This window comes from Triturus cristatus, chromosome 4_2 (genome assembly GCF_964204655.1).
Source record: "Triturus cristatus chromosome 4_2, aTriCri1.1, whole genome shotgun sequence".
Lineage (NCBI taxonomy): Eukaryota > Metazoa > Chordata > Amphibia > Caudata > Salamandridae > Triturus > Triturus cristatus.
Genome location: NC_140586.1, coordinates 273361292 through 273380876, shown reverse-complemented (window position 1 = coordinate 273380876; position 19585 = coordinate 273361292). Strand labels below are relative to the sequence as shown.

The following is a 19585-nucleotide window of genomic DNA, read 5'->3' as shown; positions in this document are numbered from 1 at the left end:
ACAGAACAAACAATAGCATCAAGAGTTCCACTCTCGCACATCCGAACAAACTAAAAGTGCTTGATGTGTTTGACTTCTACGTAAAAAAAGATGTCATTTTTTTTCACCTATCTCTTTAATACTTAACAAAATAAAATAAAATGTTTATAGGGGTTGGCTGGACCTCTAAGATGGTCTTATAACTCGTTTGAGCCTAGCGGCATGTCAACGTCTTAACAAATGATCAGCAGTGGTTCCTCATCATGGGCTTCAGAGCACAGCCATCCCCCCCCCCCCCGCCTCCTGTGAGGCCCTTGTGCATTTTTCAATTTAGCAGTGTTTTGTTCATGAACACCACCAGTGAACAGGTAAGTCTTCTGTAGCTCGTTTCCAGGCTCCGGATGACAGGAGGAGGCTGAGGTGTGATCCAGCTAGAGTGTTGTTTCAAAATACAACACTCTAGCTGGATGTCTGATTTGCACATGTCTGAAGGGTGCAGTTCAACTACGATATCCTCATACAGGAACATTTCATGTTATCTAGCATACATACTGTGCATGACTCAGGCAGCACAGTATATCTGCTAAAATGTGGGTGTCAGGGCACACATCAGTGCATCCCTGGCGTCAATGAAAAGTCAAACAGAGCAGCAGGGCCAGGTCCACACAGCACTATCTCAGCTTCTTATTGAGCTGCGCTTCCAGTCCTATGAAGACGCTAGGAGAGGGCTTGAAATGGGTCTTCCTCTGAAACCTGGCCCTGCTGCTTTGTCTGATTCCTCAATAGGAATCGGAGATTCAGCGTGTATGAATAAGTGAAAGTGAGTACGAGGGAGATAATGAAGGAGAGCAAGTGTGCTAGGAATAGTGTTTGACTGGAGGTTGAGAGAGGGAGTGCAAGTGAGTTAGGGTGGTAGCTATCAAAGGTGCAGCAGGTGCAGTTGGAGTCATTGAGTGTGTGTAAGTGTGCTACGAAGAGAGAATGAGAGTCAGCGAGTAGGAGTATGTTTGTGTGTGAAGAAAAGTGAGTAAGAGTGAGTATGAATGGGAAAGAGTAAGTGAGAGAATGTGAGTTAGAGTGAGTGAAGAGGATGTGAGTAAATGAGTGGGAGAGAGTATGAGTGAGGCAAATTTTGAAAAAAAAACTCCTGCTCGGTTTAACGACCCACAACTTTCAAAGATCACCAGCTGCCACGGCAAATAATAGAGAAAACAGGCAGATAGTGAGTCCAGAGAGAATGTCACGGTGCAATGATCTAGAAGCATGCTTGTGTCACAGAAGCAGGGGTGGCAGATCCTCAAAGCAGCACTAAAAGCCTGTAACAGTTGTAATCAAGCATAAAACTGAACCTGCGTCTCACAGGTGGTCAGCCAGAAGAACACCCCGAACAGGAAACATCCTAGTTGAGGTCCGTGGATTGCATGCCCTGACCTCGTAGAACAAACTCCACCATGTGTTTCCTGCATGGCCCACCATAGTTTTCGCTATGTTGGTCTAACTATACACGTTAAAGTCCTAATTTTTCCTTTGCACACGTTACTACATAAACACGTTCTGCTTTTGTGCCACATTTTATTTTCACACAAAACCTGCATATGTTTTTGCGTTCTGTTCTTTTCCTGGGATAGCCTGAATACCATGGACAAGGTCAAACAACAATGTGCCTTGTGATAGTACATAGACATAACAGAAGAATGCCGCTGTTGTTTATGCGCATACATGTCTTATCATATAGATGAGCACATGAGCAAAAAACAGACACATGTTCCTGAGTTCTAAGAGAAGAGCGCTGTGTCTGCTGACATGTAGAGCGTTCAGCTGTGCATGCCAAGTTATGGGGTCCGCCAGTAATCCAAGAGATCTCAGATATATAATCATTTAGCTTCATTAGCAAGGGAGGATGAGGCTTAGTTTACTCTGGCCTAAAAAAAGACATGGCTTTTCGTGAAATATGGATTACTAACCATGCTAATAGTATTTTTAGCATGCATTTGTTTTCTAATTGTGGCATGTATACTGCATTTCAAAGCACAATATTTTAAATAAATAATTTAAACTTCCTTTGTATCTCTTGGTTATCTTATTGTTAACAAGTATGAGTGAGAAAGCAAAAAGGTGTTTCTCATTACCACGATCCCAGATAGGGTCGAGAGTGTTGTGTTCTGGGGTGCCAATTCACTTGTTTCTCTGGTAATGTTAGTTGGGCAAGTGAGGCACTACAGCTAGTCGGACTCAGACTTATAGGTACTGAGGTGGTAGGGTGACTCAGTCCCTACATGCTGATGGTCTATGGCTCTAAGTATAGTACTGTTCTAAGAGCAGAATTCCTGCAACAAGTTGACATCCTATTTGAGGTTCGTGGACTGCACGCCCTGCCCTCATAGGAGAAACAAGGATCTGGGGTGCCCTCCTTTGACAATGCTTCTCCTGTAGGAACTTAGGCAGTGGCTACTGATGACAAGCACATAGCCGCTAATTTCACAGTGTGACATTAACAGGTTTTCGGTGTGCCTATGTGTGACATGTCATCATTTGTGAGAGTTTTGGTGACCCTTCATGACGAATAAAATCAAACACTTATGCCTGTTATTATATATGTTACCGATATTGACTCCCTGATATTCATTATGAGGGATTAGTTGCAGCCCTGGCCTGCCTTCCACCTCCACTCGCTCCAATGGCAGACTGGAGTTCTCAGCAGTCTGTGCAAGTTGGAGCCTGAGCTCAGAGTATTACAAGATTGAGTTTTGCTTGGTGGTCAATGGTCAGTTCAAGGTTCCAGTAGGTGGTGCCGATCAAGTCACAACACACATCCAACTTATGCCTCTACCTGCAGTGTTATACAGGAGAGAGACTGGGGCTAGCTAACAGCCACATACCTGCTGAAGAGAATACAGTCCATGAATTCAGCAGCCGACTCATCCTGGACTTCCCTAAATGGACCCACACCGCCCCCCACCTCAAGAAGCTCCACTGGCTTCCCATTCAGAAGAGATGCCAATTTAAGATGCTGATCAACTCCTAGAAGGCCGTTCAGAAACAAGGAACAGCATACATCAACCACCACCTGAACTTTCACCAACTCTCCAGACGCCTGTGCTCCACTTTCCTCTCCCTTGCTAACACTCCCCACATCCGCCAAAGCAACAGTGGAGGAAGCTACTTCTCCTACCTCATGGAGAAATCCTGGAACGACCTCCCCCTTCACCTACGTACCTCCTCTCTTCTGGAATTCAGGAAAAGAATGGCTGTGCAACCGAACCCCTAAGCGTCTGGATGTCTTCGCAGGTGATTATTCAAACTCTATAAATCCTGTTTGATTGATTGACACAACTGTGAGAGCACTGATGGTGAGCTCACCTCTCCTCAACTCCAGACAGCAGGGCTCATTCTGGCTTAAACACTGCTAAGTACAGAGCACTTCGTGCAATGTGAAGGCAAAGAGAGGCTCCTAAATTTTGCATTTCAATGCAGTGATGTGGGTACCTCCACTGGAATGTGTTACTCTAACGTGAAGAGTGTGTCAATTGGCAGTGCTGCAAGCGTAATCCTGCATTTGATGCAGGCCCTAGTATGTGCTCAGATAGCACAAGTAGCTTTTATAGCCTTACCTCCACTGCGTCTGGACAAATAGGGAGATGATGGGGCATTTTCGAGACACCAAGCCTAACTGTCCATGTACTTATGGGTCCTGCATTATAACAAGACGATTTAAGAAAACGCACCTGGACCATGTAATCCCATTGAAAAAAAATAAAACTACTCCTTAGCTATTGAACAAAGTGATCACTCAGGTCAGATAGATATCCTCAAAGGCAACTGGACTCTCTGCCACAGTGTTTCTAGCTGCAATATACACTAAACTGGCACGCTAACCAAATCTGAACCATAGAAAAAGACGCTTTGGTTCACTTTTATACAACCGCTAAGCATAAATATTTATCAACTGAATGAGCTGCAAAATTAGCACAAAGGGTAAAGTAACATCACAACCTGCTATGTACATTCTCAATTTCCAGGACTATCGACTCACCCTACACATCTGCAGTGAAGTTCTGAAGAAAGTAAGAGAAAAGCCACCATTTCTGTGTTCTCTTGCAAGATACGTAGACAGAGCTAAAAGCAGAAGATATTGGGAGATATTTCCACACTGGATTAAGATCTAGAACAAGTTGGTCAAGACAAGCTAGAGCTTGATGCTAGAGCTTGATGAGCATACCTTATCTGCTTTGAAGTTGGAATCTGAAGCCATAATCAGACTTAAAGAAATGGTGTGAAACCTCGAGCATAGAGCCTGATAGGACAACATCAGGGTGCAGAACGTGGTGGGAGACACTGAGGGGTCAATATTAAAGACAGGTAAAAGAAACTGGCACATGTGCTGGACTTAAAAGAGGGCGAGGATGCTCCAGAGTCCTTCAAGTTGGTCTCACGAAGGAACGAATAAATAACAGACATAGTGACATAATTGCCAAGATGGCATCCTGTTAGTACAAGAGTTGCTCATCAAAGAAGCTTGGAAGAATTGACCTTTCAGAAAGACGCTATATAGTTTCTACAAGATCTAATCCAAACAACACTGACCAAAAAGAAACTTGTCCAACCAGTTAAATGGATCTGGATTAAAGGAAGATAAGGTTCCACTTGACATTTCTTAAGCAAATCCAATTTCTAACAGATGGAGAGTCTCACTTGGTTACCAAACCAAAAGAGAGAGTGTTGATTCTGAACACGGACATACTGCAAAACTTGAGGGAGAAATACCTTAAACTCAAACCATTACAAACCACAGGTTAAAAGGAAGATGGTTAGAGAACGTAACAGTCCAGATCCTTCAATGGGCGAAGGTTCAAAGATCAACATAAAGACTGATAGGAGTCATGCATTCAACCAAAAGAACCGACATATCATGAACCCCCACTGAATCACTACGAAGACGGGGACCCTCAGCCTAAGCAATTTATATGATTCGAACCTCGAAACAATACACACAAAAAAACAGAAACAAGTACAAGTCAAAGAAATAAAAAATATCATAATTTGTGCAATTACAAACACAAATGTACAGAAAAAAATCGAAGTTCATTTTTATTTAAAGGTTGGAGCATTTCATAATTTGATTTTATTTCTAAAACACAAAGCAATATGCTAGACTCTAAAATATGAATCTCTTTTTTAGCTCTAATGCATGCTCTCTTTTTGTTAGAGTATCACAGGGTGTCTATTGCAGCCACCAAATTTGCATGCTAGATGTATTACTTCAGGTGCTACCAAGAATCAAGATAAAATTACCCAATGAACTTTTATCCCCCAAGTTCAAGATTCTACACAGTTACAGAACATTTAAAAATGTTAAATTGTGTCTTTCCATGTAGGTATACTTTAATAATCTGCTATTATCTAATTCTTTGAACCGCTGCAGACCCCCTGAGTAGGTGCTGAGGACCCCCAGAGGGGGTCACATAACATAACAGAGCTTTCCCTTCAGAAGTCAGAAATGTACTGTGAGTTTTTAGGCATGCATATTACACCCCAAATACCTGCCCTTTTTGGAGCAAATATAATGCAACTCTTGAGAACATAAAGACTCATGTGTGGTACAACCATGTTATGTTATGTTATGTTACGGGGATTTATATAGCGCACGATTACCCAAGGGTGTCCTGGCGCTATCCATTATTCCTGAACGAGGGAACAGAAGTTTCAACACTACCCATTGAACAACCAGGCCTTCAGGCTCTTCCTGAAGGCCAGAAGATCAGGGCACATTCTAAGATAGGGCGGAAGGGTGTTCCATGCCTTGGTGGCTCGCAAAATGAAGCTTCTTCCGCCCCAGGAAGCCTTCCTTATCCGTGGTACTATAACCAACCTGGCTTCCATTGACCGCAGCGTCCTTTTAGGGTGATACCATTGGATGTTTTGTTTCAGGAACTCCGGGCCAATGCCCTGAAGCGCCTTAAACACGATACAAAGGGCTTTAAAACAGATCCGCTTCCTAACAGGAAGCCAATGCAGTTTACTAATTTCTTTGTAAATAGGCGCAAACTTAGCTGTGCCGGACAGTAGCCTAGCTGCCGCATTTTGAAGCATTTGCAATCTATTCATATGGCATTCCTGTAGGCTCATATATAGACCATTACAGTAATCAATCTTGGCCATCACGAGAGAAGTAACTACTGTACCATCACATCTAGTAGTGATAACACTAAAGCGTCCTTATCCTGCTCAGCTCTTCCCAATACATGTAGATGGGTGGACTTTTTAGACGTTGCAGAAGCTTTTAGATGTTCTTGATATGGCAGAAGATAACAACTAGGCTCTCGAGGAAGTGGCTTTTGAAATCTACAGTAATGGTAGGTAAAGGAATACTAGAAATCAGATACCAGTATAAGGCTGCACAACTATAGATCCCAAGTGACGTAGAACAGCAGGCACCCAATAATCACTAGGTTCATAAGAACAGAGCATCAGCTGGTATGGTTTTATAGCACATCTTCTGGGTCCACAGGCATGCCAGAACACTGTGATTTGCCTGGTGCCTAATCTCTAAAATGGTTGTGGTTGTGAAGATTAGGGATTCAAGAGCGAAATCAAGGGTACTAACAATATTTCCTACACCTCTTTAAAGCTATGCAAATGTTACCCCAGCTTATGTGGAAACCTGGTATAAAACATTTACAAGAAAAGTAAGGATCTAGACATTGTCTAGTGAAGCAGTTAAAAAGATTAGTAACAACCTTTGAAGATTTCAATGGTATAGTATCTAAACTATGTAAAGTCCTTGCTAATTTGGTAGCACATGGACAGTGGAGCTAGATGAATAGGAGGGAAATAATGAGGAATAAAGATATACCTCAGGGCGCATGGAAATCCTTGTTGAAAGATAAATATGTAAACAAAAAACCTCCATTGAGATCATGATGAGTTGGTATCTCACACCAGACAAACATGTTCAAAAGTAATAGCGACAGATGTTGGGGAGAGAGTGTAGAGGAATGCAACCCACTTCACGTACGGTAAAATGTTTCTGAACTTTCAATTTTTTGTGAGGTTGCCAGACCCTAATGACCCAGGAGCTTGGGGGGAGGAGGGTTAATATGAAATGGGAATCGAATTCCTACAAAACATAGACTGGCCATTGATGTTTCAAATAATGGTATCAGCAAAACTAGTATTAAACAGAAAGCAGAAACATGAGGCAGTACTAATGAGCCACTATCCTGTTATTTTCCAAGAACAACAAGCAAGAAAGAAGTCCATACCTGGCTCAATGACGATGGCTTCAAATCCACCTTTTAGCCAAGTCATATGGATTTTTTACTGGATAGCAATCTCACCCACAAGCAACACATTGCCAAGAAAAACTTGACAGCCTGGAACTAGCTCTCTCTACTAAGGAAAGTGAAGTGTTCCTTCCAGAAGGTTACTGCAGAACTGTTGTTCAAGCCGGAGCCCTCTTGCTTCTAGATGGGGAAGTACCCTATCTCTGGCCTCCTGGAATCCACACTGGCACTGCCTTAAGGGCATCATAAGCGTTGCAGTTTATCTCATTCATGAACTGAAGAAATATGACCACATCCCCCCATCCTGGTGAAACTCCAGAGGTTCCCCTTGCTGACCCTCGCCATCTTCAAAACTAGCGGCATCATTTACAAAGCCATCACAACGAGCAACTCCGCTTATCTAACCGAAAAGCTCCCCCACATCCAGCACACCTACCGACTAGAGTCAAAGATGAGTAAAAAAGAAAAAACAAGGTAAAAGGCCCTTCCCGTCAATGCACCTAGCACCTAATCTATATGGAACAAAAGACCTAAATAGAAGCAGGGTTGGGGTGCTCCTGATGCCAAGACTTGAAAACACACCTCTTTAAAGAAGACTAAGTTACGATGCAGTAACAGTACACTTGTGCTTCCAGAAGTCAGTTGCCTCTCCAATTATTCAATGCTGGTATCTTTGCTCTAGACCCGGTAGAGAAATCCGCTTCCTTTTGGCTAGGTTTGCACTATACAAATAACCCATACACACATAATACAAACACATTTATTTGGCTGCCAGCTTTGAACTATATGAACAAAGAATGTAGAGAGGTTTCATGTCCTTCAAGGCGAGATCTGTACATTGATTTGATTAACCCTGAAAGAATTATGCTTAGACACAGTCTCACAACCGATCATCTAACCAGACTACAATAAAGGCAGTGTATAGAGTCAGCTAGCCTATCCATAAATGCATGGACGGTCTGAAAGGTGCGGGGGATAGCTTAGTTTCTCTTTGCAAAAAAAATCTCTGAATGTAAATGGGCTAAATGCACATCATGGTGCAGAAAAATATGAACTGTTTAATAATGATATCATTAAAGTACTTTATTTCGGTCGAGTGACCATAAAAGTGCAAGGACAAATTAATACATTAATACATTAAAAAAATAGCAGCCAAAGTTGATACACAATCGCATTTTTCGATAAAACATTCAGTTAGTCTATTATAAAATCCTCTCTAAGGGCGGTAGAACTATAAGCAACATAAACCTCAAGAAAAGACCCAAAACTAGGCTAATAAGGGTCCGCCATGTTGATTACCTACTCCATACCAATCTGAGGATAACCTAATCTTAAAACTGCCCTAATTAATAATTATATGATTTTCGGTGAATGACCATGAAAGCAGAATTGTAATTTCAGTTAATATCTCAATAAAAACAATTTAAAAGAAAAAGGAAACAGCATAGCCGAAGCAGATTTTGCAAATATTTCAAAAATATAATTTCTGATAAACTGATTATAAAATAAATATAACTTGTGTGGAAGTGTTTGTAAAGTTGTGGCCTAAGATGATGTTCTTTTCCAATAGCTGGCTCCAATTTTAAAACTTTACTACAGAATAATGACCATATTAAGATGTCATATTAGTTATTCATGACCAGGCATCATCAACATACACTACTTTATGTTTAAGGATACTGATATGTCATTTTTTGTTTCATTGATTTAGTTTAGGCTGGGCGCTTGGAAGAGTGACTAGTTTTCCATATCAGAATTTTTTCAGAAGCACAGAAAGATGGATGCTACACTGAAGCCTGGGCCAAGTGTTAGTAAATAAATTTCTTTATTTATGCCTTAATTTATTTAACGGCACCTAACAGCACCAGCATGTTACTTTCTAGCCACTTCATGGCATCTGAAAGTTTGAAGGTGTAAAAAATGTGAATGACTTCCAGTTAGCCTGACCACTACCTTGGTGATCTGTCGCATCTAGGCTCAGTTGATGTGCCTTCCATTGATGCTGTGCGGTATTCTGTTGGGCCAGGTCTGTTCACGTTGATACTCTTGGAGGGATCATCATCTTCAGAGGAAAACGCTCTTCAGTAAAGGCTAGCAACTCTTCTAGGTGCAAACAGGTAATGAATGTAGCAGTGGAATGGACTGAACAGCTTGCTTTGTAAACAGCCCTCAGAGTTTTTATAGAGCTAATGTACATGGCTTCTAGTGGTAGCTTCAAAAGGAGAAAAAACATGGTCACCCTGATTGAAATATCTGTGCATGGGAAAAGGTAATCAAGAGGGAATTCATGGGGAATGGTACTGCATCATAGTAAGTCTCCAGGGAGCCAGAAAATGAACTAAAGAAGAGGCAGGATTCAGAGGTTCTCCTTTTTCAAGAAGGTTGCTTACAAGGGTCCACAGTGATTAATTAGCCTTAACACCACATGAAGCGCTGAACGTTAATGCCTGGGATAAACAGTGGAAAACTGGTAGGCAGAAGGCTTACGGGTTCAAGATTGTGCAACTAGATAGGGTACCTCACAGGAGAAATCTACTGCAAAGAACTAGTAAATTTGTAGCTGGTAGATGGGTTTTAGGATATTAACAGACAACACCACATGAGTACCAGAAAAATAAGCAATGCCACAGTAAGAAGACTACTATAGTGACATATTGTATACCTATCTGTACATGAAGACTTAATTGATAATCTGTGGATAAAACATTATATTTCACTGTACAGTCATGATATTTAATTCCAAACCACATTTGGTATTGGTGGTAGGAGTGACATATAAAAGATCGCAGTTAAAACAAAAAGCAAGTGATTACAAAAGCCAAATCCATCAAACAGTATGATTATTCCATCATTGGGACACCAACCAAAGAGGATAACATTAAAAGAAGACACAGTATAAAAATATAAATTGAAATAGCATTTCTTACCATACCGGGTCAGCATTCACAGCATCATCAAAGCATAAAATATATAAACAGAAGAATCCAACCACCAATGCATGGAATGAGGACACAGTGCTGAAAAAAAATGCAGTGGTTAGGACTAATGAAATTCGTAGTATTCCAAGTTATGTGTGTATAGAATATCTGCATAAATATTAAAGTCACATGTTAGAAAGAAGCTATGCATTAGTGGCCCTGGATCTAATCTACTGTGACCTATAGACTTGCAAGCAACAATTACTTACACCATATCAATGAGGAACAGTTCCTCATGCTTGCCCCTGAAACCACTGTCCCTAAACTTCAAACAGGTGGCTTGTGTTGTCTCCCTATACTTGATCCGTGGTTCACAGTAGGGACCCAGAGATAGATGCAACACCCACATTCACTAACAAGGTTATGCTTTTTCTGAAGGTCCCAGTGGAGAATGTGCGAATTACGACACACTGACAGATCCTGTACAAGAGTCCGGACAGATTTCTCTAGAAAGCTACTGAGGTACCTCTTCCTTTTTTCTTTTTTTCCTGTTTACTCTCCTTTTGATTTATTTTTTCTATTTTCCTTTCTGTGATGTGTTCTTCTATTTTAGACTACCTTCCCCTGTATATATATGTTCAATTGGGTATTGACATAAAACCGCTAATTTGACTGTAATATTACAATCAATGGAGATACAACTAGGTCTCTCATAGATTAAAGACATGGTATTAGCGTTCAGCCAGAACAGTCTATAAGGATTTCCATTCGTAGATGTGTTGCACATGGTCTGCTGAGTGATCATCACTATTAGATGGGGAGCAACTGTGACTAATATCCCCGTATTTCAGGGGAACAGGGTCAAGGGAGTTTTGTAGAGCATAGAGCAAACGAGGGAGGAACATCATTTTAAATAGTGCTGCCTTGCCCAGAAGTGAGAGGGAGAGAGATTTCCAGCTGGTTATATCTCGCTTTAAGCGAAGCATCGGAGGAAGGAGGTTGTTTTGGTAGTGAAGTGCAGTGTTCGAGGAGAGAAATATTCCTAAGTATTTGAATCCCGTGGTACTAATCTGTATTGGACAGTCCCTGGGCAGGGTGGGCAAGTCTCCCTGAAGGACGTACAGGCTGACTTCTCTTTTTGCTCAGCTTTTTCAAATCTAATGTTCAGTTCTCAGTTTTTGTCATCTGTGCTCGAAGTCTACTATTCTAAATGTACTGTCCTCTCATTCACCATTTTGATTTCTAACCTAATTGTTCTCATTTCTCTCAAGGCAATACCCAAGCCACTCAGGTGATGTGTGCCTAATGACACATGGTCGTCTATCTTCAGGGTTTGCTTCTGGCCTCTCATGACAAAGACATCCTCTCTGCCCTCCTTCTTAATGAATTCCTGTTCAGGTTTTCCAAGACATGCTGACACACAAATTTGTCTAAAAAATATTCGAATTCTATACTCGAGCCTTCTTGTCTGAATTATTTACACTGCATGCTCTCTGAGTAGCAGTGTCCAGCTGGAAGGGACACTGACATGAGGGAAACCATTTTCTCTCCAGGGAGAAATATCATGCCAGTCAAATCCAAGACCACTCCAAACTCTTGTAGTCTGTTCCCAAAATACTCCTAATGAGCACAATAGCACAGATTCCACAGTCCTCTCCACAATGGGATGGCTGCTGTTTCTCAAGCAGCAACCTAATTGATGTCACATTCCACCCTCATGGATTTGTCACATTCTCTTTCAGTCAATATGTTGTCCATTCTCCGGAGAGCACAGGAAAGGCCAGAGGCAAAAAAATGATGTGCAGGATCTAACAGGGTATTGAGGCCCATGGGGTTGAAGGAGGAGACACACTCATCTCTAGACTGAGCAGCCCACCACTAACCCCAAGCCCATGTAACTTTACCTACCTCGTCACCAGCATTCCCCAATCCCCAACGCACCATGCACGTTTCACAATTAGCAACTTTGAGACAGATATGTCCGAGTAATAGGATGCTCTGTCATGTAACTGTCCTCTGGTCAAACAGTTCTGGATAGCCCTCACTTAGCGCCTAGCAATTTCCCAGGCCTGGCTGCCCTTTAAGCGCGATCAGCAAGATTCTTGTGAAGAATGCAACAGCTTGTCAGATGGTAGATCAAACCTCTTCCTGTGCCCGTTTGAATCTTGTCTATAATTTTGCAATCAATGTGACTTTCGTTTCTAGGTCTCGCCTAGCGACGCGTCGCGAAGCGCTGTCGCTAGCGAGATCTATTGTTGTCGACTTGCCTCGGAAGGGGGACAGGACATGTGCACGCGCACAAAAGGATTGCAATTGTGAACGCGTTCGTGAACGCGTACGACGGCGTTAGATTAACTTGCAGGAGAGGGGATGTGCACATGTACAGCTGGCGCCGCGTTTACGCACCCCCTGCTACCTTGTTCTGATTAGTTTTCAGGGCCAATGTGTACCTCACTGTAGAAAAACGTATTTTCTACTGAATGTTCTAATTCCCATTTATAAGAGATGACTTCTTGCCTGCTTAGTTTGCCTACTTGTATATTTTATCCTAGAGAGAGATACATCACTCTGAATTTCCCATTGCCAAGTCACTTTCATGTGGTAATGTTGAGTGTGAGTAGGATTTCGGTCTCCCTTGTTTGATTAGATAGAATACTGTGTAATATCCACGTGACTGGTCTGGAATCTCGACCTCCATTCGGGAAGATAGAATGAAGAGAGCGAGGGCCGGGATTCCAAAGGAGTCAGTTGGATGTAGAGGTGTCCCCTTCTTGATGAGAGAACCTCAACACGAACTGTTGAATAAATATATTATAACTTAAGTGTGGCGGTTCAAGTTATTGAAGATACGGCACTGGTGATGAGCGGGATTGAGGAGGGGACCCCTGCGCAGAATGTGGAAGTCGCCGTGGCAGCATAGAGGTATCGCAGTGACACCGTGGTGGCTGTTTTTTCCGGCGGCATGGAGGATTGCACGCTGTGACAGCACAGTGACTGTGGTATTTGACGGCTGCGGTGGGTGAGTCTCGTTGCTGCTGACTTCAGGTTCAGGTTTGGGCAGGCAATCAAAGTGGCCAGGAGGCAGGGCACACGCACTATCGCGAGCCAGTGCACAGGAGTCCGCTGAGTGATGCATTGGCCGGCGAGCGTCTAATGCAACGACGTTGCCGACAATGAGAAATAAAGAAAAGTGACGCAGCACCACGCCGTGGCGGCCATTTCACAGCATAGGGCAAAATCTCTAATTAAGCATTGAGATCACGCTGTAGTTACATCGTTGAGACGTTTTTCAAGTGGAAATTTGTTACATTAACAATTTATGTGAATTAGCAACAGTGATTCACACACTTGGAACATGGAATTAAAGAATGAATGATAATCTTGCACCATAATACAGAACCAGTATCATCAATATATATATAATATTTTTCTTTCTTGCCTACGTAAGACAGGATTTGACCCTACATTTATTTTAGTTAGTGGGTTATATTAATTTTAAGACTATGGAAGGAATCAATGCCCCAGCACCTTTTCTGTCTGATCCTGGTGAACCTGTTCAGGAGTGGGAACAATGGAGAGAAGGGGTTGAAGATATCTGGAGGCAAATGAAGGAGAAATGTACTGAAAGAAGAAAATTGGCAATTTTAAAACATTATTTAGGGTCGGAAGGAAGAAGAATTCTACTACATTTGACAAAAAGTATTCCAGATGATGAAAGCGAAGATGACTCTGATGTTTATGAAATGGCTGTTCAGCAATTGGAGCTACAATATAAAACAAGCATTAAAAATGCAATAGGTCTTGCCTTTGATTAAGTTAAAGCCATTTGCTTTGCTAATGGTATTGTATAGCAAAGCAAATGGCTTTAACTTAATGAAAGGCGAGACCTATTGCATTTTTAATGCTTGTTAACTCAAATGCTGCTCGTGTATGACTTGCCCAGTCATACGACTAGCTCATGCCTGGAGAAATCGTTGTGTTGTTCTGTATTGGGTTGCACAGTAAACAAAACGAACTCACAGCACTGAGGGGTAAAATGTAACAAAGCAACAATGGTAAAAGGAATACATTGCTGGTACATCACCAAGTAATAATTTACCGTGAATTCCATTCAATTTTCTGCTTAGAGTCCAGCCTTTTAAATCCAGACGTTAAGCGAGATGAAATCCAAGCGCTAACGACATGGAACAGCAGCTGAAACACCACAAAGCTTGTTACTGTAATGCCAATTGTAAGCTTGCTGAAGGTCGGCATGATTCACAAGATCTGAAACTGGAAGAGAAGATATACTCAGCAATTGCTTTGAAGTCAACTACATACTCACTTTTAAATTAACGTAAGAAGATTATGTGTCAGCAAGCGAGTCATAGTCACAACCAAGTTTACTATGCAACATTAATGATTCTCTTGTTCAACGTTGAAAGATTTTTTTTTATAGAGTAATGTTATTGACATGAGACCCCAAAGTTTAACTTTTTTTTTGTCTATTTATATCCATCTTAAAAAATATAACGAATTTTGTGCCAGCTCAAGTCACTTTGCTATGTCACTTCTCCAACTCTTAGACTGTGCAGTCTTTTTAACAGATTTTAGTCCAACAATATTTGTACATACTAAGGACCCAATTAAGAGCGCCCTGAAGGAAGGTGACATTTTTATCACAAACAATAGAATCCGAGACCGGGCATTAATTTAGTGCAATAAATAGCCCCTATTCCTGGGTTTGGAGAATAACAAGCAGATATTGGTGCTTTACAGCCCCAAATCCTCATGTCCCTGTATTTACCAGACATTTTTTCTCTAGCAAATTTCAGCAGATTTGATCTCTAGGAATTTACTTATGGCAAAGTGTGGGGATGCGGTGTTTGATACGCCAATTTTATTTGCATTCAAAATGCTTTTACTAATAATGTGCAAAGCTTATGTTTAAGTAAAACATATGCTAAACGCATAATTTGTAGTAGGTAATCATACTTAAATGTTATAGGCCTAAAAATGAATTAAAAGTGCTGATTTAAGTTAGCCTAACTGTTGACACCATGCTAAAAGAATACTTCATTAACATTGAAAGGCTTGTTTTTCACATTGAATAGGTATTTGTGCACAATGTGTTTTTCTTTCTTTCTAATGCTGTACTTTTCCATAAGCCTTCCGTTAGCTAGTGATTAGTGTTTGTATTAGACAACTGATAGTGAGTTCTCACCGACAGAGGTGGTGACGGGAAGAATGACTTATGGGAAAAGATGTCTGGACCGCAAAACATCAACGATGTAACTTTTCAAGTTTTGATGTCTGAAAGCCTATTGTGCACCCGAGTATATGGGGAGATTGCTTATTCTTAGGAGTTTACTGAAATTCTATTGGAGGATGAAGAAGACGAAAGAAAATAATGTTGCAACATAGAATGTGTGTGTTTATATTAGTGCAGGTTCCTAGAGTAGCAGTCAGACTGCTATATTTCCCAAATTCTCTGAATGGATACTCGCCTGCGAGTTTCTGATGCCTTTTCTTTGAGAGGCTGCCTTACTTAGCTTATACTGAACTGTCTGCTAACAACTCGAACCAAGAATACTTTTCAGATTATTATGCAAAGGCTGTATGCTTGTGCACTGATTCTCTCATCAGTACTCCTTATGGGTACCTGAACTTACACAGTTTTCTCGCTCAATATTCCAACTTAATTTAGAATAGGGAATTTTCCATTATGGAACATGATTGCTGTATTACTACTATATTAACTGTGATTCTAACTAAGTTTGTTCTATTTTATAGTCAAATACCAATTGATGGATTACATTGACTTTTAATGCTGAAATCTTAATATCTAATGAATAAACAGAAGATAGAATAAAAGATGTGAAAATAAAACCCATTAACTCACACTAATTCTCTTAATTAACAGAACTGAAAGTCTTTAATGATTTAATGCTACATAGATGATTGCTCCTTACCTTCTCCTTGTTAATGAGCAAAGGTCCATACGACCAGTTGCAGGGATTAATTAATGATTACACTTGAAGATTTTTATATAGAAAACCCCACTCCCTTAATAGCAAACACATACTTCTGATACAAGTCTGGTAAAAGGTGTTACTATACACATCGAAATTGTCTATGGCAAAGTGGCAAACAATTGCTGTACATACCAACATTTCAACATGCTACTTGCATTAGTTTTTGATATATAAATGTTCACTGATTTAACGTGGTGATTATTCCACAGCAAGTTACTTTATGTTACTGCTATAAAAATCAACTACTGACACTTAGTTGCAAAGCAAACATGAGATCTAAAGTACAGTCCCTAATCTCTAAAAGTGGTCCTTTCTGTAACATACTGTTATTCAAAATGACACACTTCATTTGGTTATCAGAGCTGCAGTATATATAGTTTCACAAATATAGCTCACCGAATTAGGTCTATACATTGAAACTAAGCCCAGTTAACATGGCAACATAATGGAACACAGCAATACTTCAGAGACAGAACGTTTTAACTAAATGTGCGAAGAGGATTACTTGGCGGTTGATGCAGGGCTTTAAGTGGGATGAAAAAAGTGAGGGGTCACTGAAAGGGGCACGGCCTATATAATTAAGGGTGTGGCTTATGCATATATACTGAAATGTGCATATAGTACCACCCTACCCCCTCATTTGCATTGAGTCACTCCTGCAACTGGTATACATGACCATTGGTACGTGTGCTTTGCAGAGAGTCCAAGGATTGGATGACCACGTATTCAGAACACCTTTTCGCCCTTGAGAGGCACTGAGAGAAACTTGCGCTGCCTTCCGCCACAATTCAATTGTGCCATGTTATAAACACCTAGATATGACTTAATTTAAATTATACACTAGACAGGAGTAATATACTGCATGAAAAAAATTAACACAACATCCTGGAAAAAGCAAAAAACCCAGAGAGAATGCAAGATAAGTAAACCATGTGAACCATTAACAGGAAAGACATGGATTACCGTAAAAAAGAATTGCACTTGTTAGGAAAACGATCAGTGTTTTTGCACGAAAAGATAAAGACATGACTACTGGGCCTGAAAGAGACCCGTTTCAATGTCCATTTTAAATCACCCCTGGGCCGGGGACCCGGAGGGACCCAAACCACTTAATGCCCGGAGAGGATGGTAATGCTCTACAAGTAATAATGTCCCTATTATTATTATTAGATCCAGAAATAGGTTTCAGTAACTTACACCAGGGCTTAACTATTGGTAAGTATGACTCAGAGCAAAAACACAATAAAAATCCCACTCCAATTTCTAACAAGCATTTGCAATGCAATAGGTCTCGCATTTGCGAGTGTTTGAGCTACTAGCATTCTAAATTATAATGCCTTTTATTTATGTTGGTTTTTAAAACATATAAATAAAAGGCATTGTCATTTCCAATAGCAATCGCTTAAAATTGCACAAATGCGAGACCTATCGCATTTCAAATGCTTGTGTTCATAGTATCCAAACACGAAGGTACCCAGCTCGATAATGAACTGTGTGGCTATTGAGGGGAAATCAGTTAATTCAATCAGCCCAGTGTTTGTCTTTCATTCGAGGCCACAACTGCGCTGAAGATCTCGGGAACTGGGGTCCAAGTGAATAAACGCTTCACATTCGATGGCATATGTATTGTGCGCCGAATCCGATATGATACCTATGATGTAGTTTTCTTTTTTCTCATGGATCATCCTTAATTATATCTTTATTTCATGGTTGGTTGAGGTGTATATAAGACCAATAGCGATTGTGAAAAACGCACATTGTTAACTGCAAGAGATCAGCCTAAACTTTGAAGTGAGCTATATTCGAGCTCTCACAAAGCAAAACTATTTAGTGGAAAAATAAATATTAGTTGTCTGGCGAATCTTGAGCTTATATTTAGTAGCTGTGATTATCTATCAAACTACATCTCTCGTTGTCTTGCCAACACAATGATATTGTGATCACAAAATCTATCTTTCTGTACGGAAAACATTCTTTACCAACTGTACCACTGTCCCACCAAAAAGTAAGGGTGGGGTGGGGGTTAAAAAGGGCGTGGTCTGTATAATTAAGGGCGTGGCTTGAACATATGAACTACACTTTCCAATGAGTGCTGCCCTACCCACAAGTTTGCAGAGAATCACAAGTGCAACTGGCATTGCTTTGGGCACTCTACAGAGAGAATGAATGAAACCAGCAGAAGGTGCACAGTCCGTGGCAGAACAGAATAGCAAAACAATAGTTAATGTAGAGAAACGTACATCGGCGTAATGTCCGGCACTAACGCATGCGCGTTTCAATCAGCACTTGCCCTAGGCGCATGCGCTTCACTGTACATAGACGCTGCTTCAGTGCAAGTGAACGAGCAGCTGAATTCAATTTAAGACGCACGCGTCTCACACGAGCGCTATTAATAGCAGCCTCCCCGTCCTGCCGATACCTCCCAGACAGCTTGCGAGTTAGTCAGAGGTATCGACGGACAGGTGAGGAGGCAGGCTGCGTGTGCTCTGTGCTGACTTCATTTTAAATATACTCCTGAACTTAGAACTGGTGGGTTGATTTCTGGCGATAGATTCCAGGGTTGGTTTCTCTTTTACCCATCAACATTCTTTTATGATTACATCTGCCCCTGGTCATACTAGATGCCTGACAGGCTCTTCTCAAGAGACATCGACTTAACTACACAGACCTAGTCATGAGGTCTTGGACCTGTCTCTTTAAAGCGCGCATACAGCTGATTGTAATTTCAGAACGCGCACGTCCAACACGATCGCTACTAAGTAGCACCCTTTCTGTCCTGCCAAACGCCTCTCAGACAGCCTGCAAGTTAGCCAGAGATGTCGATAGATAGGCAAGGTGGAAGACAGCATGTTCTATGTTTTGGTTGTTGGAATTCTGTTGACAGCTCTTTCAACAACTGAATAACAATCATTCATAGTTATGTTTGACCCTGGTCATACTGGATGTCTGATAGGATGTTCTAAAGAGACATCACCTTAACACTACTAGACTTTTATGGGCGGTCACGAGGTCTCGGACTTTTTTAATCAATTTTGGTTCCTTTTTAATTTGTTTAAAATATGTGTGTTGAGCTTTGAGCAGATGGGTATCCATTGGCAATCTGTCTGGTTTCTTTCTCCACATTTAAACAGAGCGGTGCCTCCTTCTCCGAGCAGTCAGCCGGGTGAGGTGAGGCTGTTCTCCCACACAAAGCTGGGTGAGTCTTTTTCAATTTTCTATACAAATTTAGTATTTAAAAACATCATTTTGGAGTTTAGTTGTTAATCTGGGTGATGCTGAATCAGCTTTGCCTTGTGGCAATCAGTAGTTGTGTTTTGATATGCATGAGGTTCATATATACTTTTCTTTTTTAGGAATGAAGACATCGTTCTTACGCTCTAGTTTGAGCCTT

At 41.1% G+C, this 19585-nt stretch overlaps 1 protein-coding gene across 3 annotated transcripts in view; it reads right to left on the bottom strand.

Annotated features, from left to right (window-relative positions):
• TLCD4 (TLC domain containing 4) overlaps positions 1-19585 on the bottom strand; it is a 442351-nt gene that overhangs the window by 236224 nt on the left and 186542 nt on the right. For all 3 annotated transcript variants that reach the window (XM_085601497.1, XM_085601496.1, XM_085601495.1), the window contains exons 2-3: positions 14280-14452; positions 10190-10279 (exon numbers count right to left, since the gene is read on the bottom strand). In XM_085601497.1, the coding sequence (XP_085457623.1) occupies positions 10190-10279; positions 14280-14434 (245 nt within the window). In that variant the 5' untranslated portion in view covers positions 14435-14452. The remainder of the gene's footprint in view (positions 1-10189; positions 10280-14279; positions 14453-19585) is intronic.